General features: G+C 30.0%; 1 protein-coding gene across 2 annotated transcripts in view; it reads left to right on the top strand.

Moving 5' to 3' along the window:
* The window catches only part of LOC107628998 (beta-glucosidase 13), a 5415-nt gene continuing 2190 nt past the window's right edge, over positions 6344–9568 (top strand). The window contains exons 1-6 of one of the 2 annotated variants that reach the window (XM_016331663.2): positions 6344–6639; positions 6713–6782; positions 8013–8071; positions 8185–8260; positions 8382–8459; positions 8544–8631. In XM_016331663.2, the coding sequence (XP_016187149.1) occupies positions 6472–6639; positions 6713–6782; positions 8013–8071; positions 8185–8260; positions 8382–8459; positions 8544–8631 (539 nt within the window). In that variant the 5' untranslated portion in view covers positions 6344–6471. The remainder of the gene's footprint in view (positions 6640–6712; positions 6783–8012; positions 8072–8184; positions 8261–8381; positions 8460–8543; positions 8632–9568) is intronic. The other variant, XM_016331662.2, reaches the window with a different exon arrangement.

Raw genomic sequence — 9568 nt, 5'->3', positions numbered from 1 at the left:
CAAACATTTTTTTAGTTTTTTGTTTTTGGGCTTGTTTGGGTGAGCTTCTAAAAAAAGATCTTTTTTCGAGTTATCTTTTTTTAAAAGATCTTATGAAAAAGTAAAAGTAATTTTATGTAAAAGGTTCTTATTTGAGACAAATGTTGAAATATGAGTCTCGTTATATCTTTCTGTATTATAAGAAGGCAAGCTAAATCTTTCTTTTTGAACCAGTTCTTGTAAAAGGTTCTTATATGAGTGCGTCTTACCTTACTCTGCCGATTCTACTATTTTAAAAAAACCTTATACTAATGAGCTGAGAACTTGAAAGCTTTTAGCCAAAGAGGATGGAATACAAGAACGACAGACAATAGAGACAGCGGCAACTCAGGATAATTATAGTAGGAGTACACAAGGGTGTAAGTTACCGAACCGGACAAAAAATTATCGTAGAATCGAACTGAATTTTACAACAACCGATTGAAAAATCCAAAAATCGGTTTTTTTTTGTTTTTTTTTCGAACTAAACTAATCGGTTCGGTTCGATTTTCGTTTGCCTTTGCCAAAACCGAACCGAACCGGACCAAATCGAAGAATGAGGGTTCAGCGAAGTGTGTTTTTACTAAGTTACCCTTTAAGCTAGGTATAAAAGCAACTCAGCCACATAACCTAGCTTTCTTCTTCTCCTTTTACGCCGCGAACCCTAAACCCAGTCTGCCGGTCACCACACTTCTCTCCCCCATTTTTCGAAGGTTCCACCTCCGACCTCCATGCTTGAGAGAAGGAGGGGCTGAGGGAGACAGAGAAGTCGCCAATCGTCGCTTGAAGTCGTTCATTCATCGCCGTCGCAGGGTCGCCGTCGTAACAAAGCCAAAGCCGAGCAGCACTCCAACATCCAACCAGTCCGTCGCCGAGCAGCAAACGATTCGCCGAGCAGCAAGAATGAGGTGGATTTGTATTTGATGGATGGTTTAGAGAAGTCTCGTGATCAAAATACTTTTGACACATTGAATTGGTGGAAGGTAAATTTTAGCAAGTATCCTATCTTATCCCAAATAGCTAGAGTGCTTAACAACTATAGGAGCTTATTAAAGAGTTTGAGAAACTTGAATTAGGTATGCAAAAAAGAAATTTGTAGTTCCTTTCATGGTTTATGTTTATAATTTATAATCTATATTATGTTTATAATCTATATTGATTTTCTTGTTTTATTTTTGTAGAAATTGCACCAACCAGAGAAGATGAAGATGAGTCTGGTGTGGATTCTGATTAAACATGGTGGCTGTTTGGTTTTTATTTGTTTAAAGTGAATGTTTCGGTTTAAACTGTGTTTATTTTTGTTGTTTTGCTAGATATTTTTAATTGTCTTTGTTTTATGTTTAATTAAGTTGAATTTGTATTGGATTTGGATGTGATATACTCTTGTTATTCTAGTTTATTGAAGGTTTTAAACTTCATTTTATGATATTTTAAATTCTGATAATTAGGTGTAAAAAAACTGAAAAAACCGACCAAACTAAACCGCTGTTGGTTCGGTTCAGTTCGGTTCGGTTGCTCAAACAGCAGCTAACCGAATGGTTGGCCTCTTTGTAGAACCGATCAAATCGGTTCGGTTGGTTTTCGGTCCAAAACCAAACCGAATCGAGCCGATTACACCCCTAGAATGCATCCTATGGTTACTAGAAATCAGGCTGGAATTTGTAAGCCGAAACTGTTCACTACACTGGTTTCGTGAGTCTGGTGTGGATTCAGATTAAACATGGTGGTTGTTTGGTTTTTATTTGTTTTAAAGTGAATGTTTCGGATTAAACTGTGTTTATTTATGTTGTTTTGCTAGATATTTTTAATTGTCTTTGTTTTATGTTTAATTAAGTTGAATTTGTATTGGATTTAGATGTGATATACTCTTGTTATTCTAGTTTATTGAAGGTTTTAAACTTCATTTTATGATATTTTAAATTCTGATAATTAGGTGTAAAAAAACCGAAAAAACCGACCGAATCAAACCGCTGTTGGTTCGGTTCGATTCGGTTCAGTTGTTCAAACAACAGCCAATCGATTGGTTGGCCTCTTTGTAAAACCGATCAGGTCGGTTCGGTTAATTTTCGGTCTAAAACCGAACCGAACCGATTACACCCTTAGGAGTACATCTGGAGTACATAAGGTTTACCAAACATTTTTTTAGTTTTCTGTTTTTTTTCATTTAAAAATTTTTAAAATGAGAAAACTCATTTTTCTCCTTTTTCACTTTCACTATTGAGACAAATATCGAAATATGAGTCTCACCCACCAGATCTTTCTGTATTATAAGAAGGCAGGCTAAATTCTTGCTTTTGAACCAATTTTTTATAAAAGGTTCCTATACAAGTATGTCATATCCTACTCTACTCCACAGAAAACTACGGGGAGAGAGCGCTAGAGATGGTGGACTACGAAAAGAAAAAGGAGGGACCAGAGACTAATTATAGTAGGAGTACATCAGGAGTACACAAGGTTAACCACCAAACATTTTTTAGTTTTTTGTTTTTATTCATTTAAAAAATTTCAAAATGAGAAAACTCATTTTTTCCCTTCTCACTTTCATTCTTGAGATAAATGTCGGAATATGAGTCTCGTTAGATCTTTCTGTATTATAAGAAGGCAGTCTAAATCTTTCTTTTTGAACCAGTTCTTGTAAAAGGTTCTTATATGAGTGTGTCTTACCTTACTCTGCCGATTCTATTATTTTAAAAAAACCGTATACTAATGAGTTGAGAACTAAAAAGCTTTCAGTCAGAGAGGGCGGAATACAAGACCGAGAGACAATAGAGACAGCGGCAACTCAGGCTAATTATAGTAGGAGTACATCTGGAGTACATAAGGTTTAGCAAACATTCTTTTAGTTTTCTGTTTTTATTCATTTAAAAAATTTTAAAATGAGAAAACTCATTTTTCTGCCTTTTCACTTTTAATATTGAGACAAATGTCAGAATATGAGTATCGCCAGATTTTTCTGTATTATAAAAAGGCAAGCTAAATTTTTTTTTTGAACCAATTTTTATAAAAGGTTTTTATATAAGTTTGTCATATCCTACTCTACTCCACAGAAAACCACGGGGGAGAGAGAATTAGAGAGGGTGTAGTATGAAAAGAAAAAGGGAGGGACCAGAGACTAATTATAATAGGAGTACATCAGGAGTACATAAGGTTACCCACCAAATATTTTTTTAGTTTTTCTGTTTTTTCATTTAAAAATATTTAAAATGAGAAGAACTCATTTTTCTCCCTCCCTAATCTTTCACTTTTGAGACAAATGTCGGAATATAAATATCGCCTATGTTATAAGAAGGGCAGGATAAATCCTTCATTTTGAACTAATTCTCGTAAAAGGTTCTTATATGAGTGTGTCACAGCTGCCGATTCTATTATTTTTAGAAAATTCTACACAGAAGTTATGGTTAATTTCTACTAAACTATTGAAGATACTTTGTTCTAACCTAGGATTCAATATACTGCAAATCAATCCTAAATGAATATGGTGATAAAAAGAACATAGGAAGTCTCCAATATATAACTACTCAAGAAAGAAGAATTGCATCTGATCTTCATCTCTACCATTAAACACCAACGTAAAAAATTTTATACTAACGAGCTGAGAACAAACATCCATATAAGACCATGGAAGAGAGAGCGAGAAAAGTAGTGTACAATACAGTAAATGAGAGAGTAAAGACAACAGATACGGTGATGCAGGCTAATTATAGTATGAGTACATCAGGAGTACATAAGGTTAACTACCAAATATTTTTTTTAGTTTTCTATTTTTATTCATTTAAAAATTTTTAAAATGAGAAAAACTTATTTTTTTTTCATCTCTCGACTTTCACTCGATACAAATGTTGGAATATAGACCTTGCCAAGTTTTCTGTATTATAAGAAGACAGACTAAATCCTTCCTTTTGAACAAATTTTTGTAAAAAGTTTTTATATAAGTGTGTCATCTATTATTTTCAGAAAATCCTATACTAATGAGCTAAGAACCTCAAACCTCAACGTAAAATTACGAATAGTGGAATAGAAAGCCAGAGATAACAGAGACAGCAATATAGAGACAACTCAGGCTAATTATAGTTGGAGTACATAAGGTTAATTACCAAATATTTTATTTAAAAAATTTTAAAATAAGAAAAATTCATTTTTTTTCTTGCTCAACTTTCAAAGTTAGTTGGTTATCTTTTTTAATGAATTTTATTGGTTTGCCGCTTCAAAAGTATGTCAACCAGTCATTTACATTGTCAATCATTTTATCTTTCATAAAAAAATAAACATATTAAAGTGGACTACCACATTATTAGTTAAAAATATTTATAGGAGTACATTAGGAGTACATAAGATTAACTACTAAATATTTTTTTAGTTTTTTGTTTTTATTCATTTAAAAAATTTCAAAATGAGAAAACTCATTTTTCTCTCTTCTCACTTTCACTCTTGAAATAAATGTCGAAATATGAGTCTTGTTAGATTTTTCTGTATTATAAGAAGACAGGCTAAATCCTTCCTTTTGAACCAGTTCTTGTAAAAGGTTCTTATATGATTGTGTCTTACCTTACTCTGCCGATTCTATTATTTTCAAAAAACCTTGTACTAATGAGCTGAGAACTTGAAAGCTTTTAGCTAGAGAGGGCGGAGTACAAGACCCAGAGACAATAGAGACAACAGCAACTCAGCCTAATTATAGTAGGAGTACATCAGGAGTACATAAGGTTTACCAAACATTTTTTTAGTTTTTCTGTTTTTATTCATTTAAAAAATTTTAAAATGAGAAAACTCATTTTTCTTCCTTCTCACTTTCACAATTGAGATAAATGTTGGAATACGAGTCTCGCCAGATCTTTCTATAATTTAAGAAGACAAGAAGACAGGCTAAATTCTTCTTTTTAAACCAATTTTTATAAAAAGTTCCCATATAAGTGTGTTATATCATAGTCTACTCCACAGAAAACCATGGGGAGAGAGAAAAAAGAAAAAAGAGGGACCAGAGACAATAGAGATAGTAATGTAGAGGCAACTCAGACTAATTATAGTAAGAGTACATCAGGAATACATAAGGTTAATCACTAAACATTTTTTTAGTTTTCTATTTTCAATCATTTAAAAATGTTTAAAATGAGAAAAACTCATTTTTCTTCCTCGTTCAACTTTCACTCTTGAGACAAATGTCAGAATATGAGCTTCCCTATATCTTTCTGAATTTTAAGAAGGCACGTTAAATTCTTCTTTTTCAACTAATTCTTGTAAAAGTTTTATATAAGTGTGTCATATCTTGCTTTACCGATTTTATTCTTTTCTGATATACTAATGAGTTGAGAACCTGAAACCTAAAATTACGGGGAAGGAGAGTTGTAGAATGAACACTTGAACATAGATGCTGAAAAGTTCATGAATTTCATAGTTTTCTACTCCTGATCTTGTTTATACATTACTAAACATTCTTAAGAAACTAAGCTATGGTTAATTTCTACTAAACTGTTGAAGATATTTTGTTCTGACCTAGGATCTAATATACTGCAAATCCATCCTATATGAATATGCTGTCAAAAAGAATATAGAAAATCTCCAATATACAACAACTCAAGAAAGCAAAATTGTATCTGGTCTTCATCTCTATCATTAAACACCAACGTAAAAAATTCTATACTAATGAGCTGAGAACAAACCTCCATATAAGACCATGGGGAGAGAGAGCGAAAAAAGTAGAGTACAAGACAATAAAAGAGAGAGCAAAAACAACAGAAACCGTGATGCAGAAGCAACTCAGGCTAATTATAGTATGAGTACATCAGGAGTACATAAGATTAACTACTAAACATTTTTTTTAGTTTTTTGTTTTTATTATTTAAAATTTTTTAAAATGAGAAGAACTCATTTTTCTTTCTCTCTCAACTTCCACTCGATACAAATGTTGGAATATGAGCCTCGTCAAGTCTTATATTAGTGTGTCATAATCTACTCTACTAATTCCATTATTTCCAGAAAATCCTATACTAATGAGCTGAGAACCTGAAACTCAACGTAAAACTACGAACAGAGAACCAAAGAGAACCAGAGATAACAGAGACGGCAATAGAGAAACAATTCAGACTAATTATAGTTGGAATACATAAGGTTAATCACCAAATATTTTATTTAAAAAATTTTAAAATAAGAAAAAAAAATTTCCTTGCTCATCTTGTTTAATATTAATAATAATTAATTATACTAAAAATATATAAAATTAATCACTAAATATTAAATTAATAAAAAAATCTAAATAACAAGAGAGTAGAGTTTAATAAAACACGACAAAGCCTAAATAAATTCAAAATTTAAAGCAGCATTTGCAAGTTGCAAGAGATCATGATATTCTCTCTCACATGAGCATACTTTTCCTACCTTAGTATTGTCTTTTTCCTTGTCATATTTATTTATTTAGCTTCCACAAACACACACACCACATCGACATTGTATTGTAAAATGAGTATGGGTATGGCAATTTCATTCCATGGCAATAGAGGTTTTGTTCTCCTCCTTGGTGTTTTGGCTCTTCTTGTTAGCAACTCATGCTCCGACGACGTTGCGTCGCTAAACCGGAGTAGTTTTCCGGCAGGTTTCATCTTTGGGACTGCCTCCGCTTCTTACCAGGTACTCAACAATCAACAATCAACATATATACATGCCTTATTATTAAGAAAATAATTAATTAAATGCCTTGTAGTATGAAGGTGCTGCAAATGAAGGTGGCAAGGGACCAAGTACATGGGACACCTTAACTCATAAACACCCAGGTAACATTCAAACTTTAGGTCATGGTTTTTATTTAATTTGTATTTATTTATTTTTTGGAGTCACGTTGTGGTAGCAGGTGTGAAAGTAACGTTATTATGAATTATCTTTTAATTTTTTAATTTGGAATAACGTCACTAATATTTGAATCGCTCACCAAACAATAAAAATGATAAAATTATGTTGTTTTTTTTTTTACTTCTTATTTTATTTTTTTGCTCTTCACAAAATTCTGAAAAGAAAAAATAAAAAATATAAATATAAATCGAATACACCATGAGTAATTTTAAACTATATCAAGAGTTATGACTATACTAAAATAATCGTCCATATATTTTTCTTTTTTGAAAAAAGGTTAACCGTTTTAAATCCGGTTGAACAAGATTGATATTATATTTATACAAAACAATTTTCGGTAAGTTAATGTTCTAAAAATTAAATGCGGTATTGACTAGATAAATTTAATAATATAAAAATTTAAAACTCAATCTAATTCAAACAAAATTAAATCAGATATACTAAGTCACCAAAAAAAAAATCAGATATACTAAAAATATACAGTAGATCTAGTAGAATGGACATGTTACATGTGATTCTGAACCATATGTTATAACTTATACGACCACTTTATTATTTAATATATATTTTGAATTGGACACTCTACCCAAGATTTGTTTTTGCTCTTAATTGATTTGATAATGGATGAATGCTATATTTAGGTGCTGTTTGAATAAATAGTTTAATTAATTTTTTTTAAATAATTTAAATAATAAATTTGTATTTAATTTTTTAGTTTTAAAAGTATTTATTTTTAAAAAAATGTGATAAAATTCTTTTTATTATGAGAGAAGTAATTTTTTTTAACTTTTTTATAAGCACACGTAAATAGTTTTTTAAAAAGCTACAATTTGATTTTAAAAATTACACCAAATATTAATACTACTACTTTTCATAAGTCAAAAGTTTAAAAAAATAACTTTTAAAATTTTTCAAACGGACCCTTAATATAAGCAAGACAGAGTCCTAATTTATTCTCTTCATTATTCTTTTAATATTGATAAGAGTAAAAAAATTAAATATATATGTTATTTTAAAAAAAATATTAAAATGATAGAAATTTAAAATATTTTTATTTAAAAGTTAAAAAAAATAATTAAGTAGTGATGTTATTTATATTTATATTTATATGTATTTTTATTTATATGATATATAATTGGTGTAATTGCATACAGAAAAAATACAAGACAGAAGTAATGGAGATGTAGCGGTTGATCAGTATCATCGTTATAAGGTACAAATTCAAATATCCTTTTCTCTCTCTCTCTCTCTTTTGGAGGTGACAAGAAAAGAAAATAAAAGGATATGATCTATATATTATAACAAATCATTTAATATTATTATTAGGAAGATGTTGGGATCATGAAGTATATGAATACGGATGCTTACAGATTCTCCATTTCTTGGTCAAGAATATTGCCGAGTAAGTAGATATACTCTATTATATTATATTTATTAATCATATCATAATCCTTAATTAATTATGGGTTTCATCTAATTGAATATCTCATAGTCTCTTCCTCATCAATAATATTATTATGCAGAAGGAAAAATTAGTTCGGGTATAAATCAAGAAGGAATCAAATATTACAACAACCTTATCAACGAGCTTCTGGCTAATGGTACGATCTTAATTATACTCATTATATTCATATGATCATATAAATTAAATTCTCCTTTTTTGTTTATATATTATTGACAAACAGGTCTACAACCATTTGTGACCCTTTTCCATTGGGATCTTCCCCAAGCCTTACAAGATGAGTACAGTGGCTTCTACAGCCCTAATATAATGTGAGTCATGTCACATACAAATCCAAGAATTTCAACAGATAGCTCCTGCTTGAAACAATTATGAATCAAATAATGCAGAGTAGCTAGGTAGATAACTAATTAATGATCACTAATTGAGAATTGGGAATTATTAGATAATAATTATTTATTAAAATTGCCAAATAGTATCACATAGTTAGTAAATATTATTTTTTGTTAGTACTTAGGTAGCGTTTGTTTTGAGGTACTAAGATAGAGACTGGGAGACTGAAACTCAGTATCATGTTTGTTGGTTCAGAGATTGGTACTAAAATTTCTGTCTCTATCTCCAAAATTTCAGTATTTCAGTACCTCCAAAAAATGAGGACGCAAGGGACTAAAATTTTTATAGATGGAGACTGAAACTTTAACAACATTTTATACCTAAAATACCTTCATTTCAATTAATTAATTCTAATTTTATCCTTTGTACAAATTAAATTAGAATTTCATTCTTGTTTCAATTTCTGTTTCTCACTTTGCACCAAACAGAATATTGAGATTTATTTCAATCTCTGTCTCTTAGTCTCTGTCTCTCAGTTTCAGTCTTTCGTTTCTGTCTCTCCACCAAACGTTACCTTAATGAACAATAATTTATACTCATATTTACAAAAATTTTATACATAAAAAACATATAATTTAATTTGCATTTATATTTATCAAAATTTACATGTACATATAAATTAATATATTTTGCACTCACTTTTTTTAGAATTTACATAATAAAATTTATTTGAATAATTAATTATAATTAAAAATAACAAATCATCAATTATCACCTTAGTAACAAAAAAAGTGGTATTTGTATAATAAATTTTAAAACAGATGACACAGTAATAAAAAAAAAATTCAGTTCTCACTTATTATATTTATTACTTGAAGATAAATTTAGCTGAAAAGTGATCTTAGAATTTAGAAT

Source organism: Arachis ipaensis, chromosome B03 (genome assembly GCF_000816755.2).
Source record: "Arachis ipaensis cultivar K30076 chromosome B03, Araip1.1, whole genome shotgun sequence".
In the NCBI taxonomy this organism is placed as follows: domain Eukaryota; kingdom Viridiplantae; phylum Streptophyta; class Magnoliopsida; order Fabales; family Fabaceae; genus Arachis; species Arachis ipaensis.
Note: the sequence above shows the minus strand (reverse complement) of the source record. Positions and strands in the feature narration are given on the sequence as shown.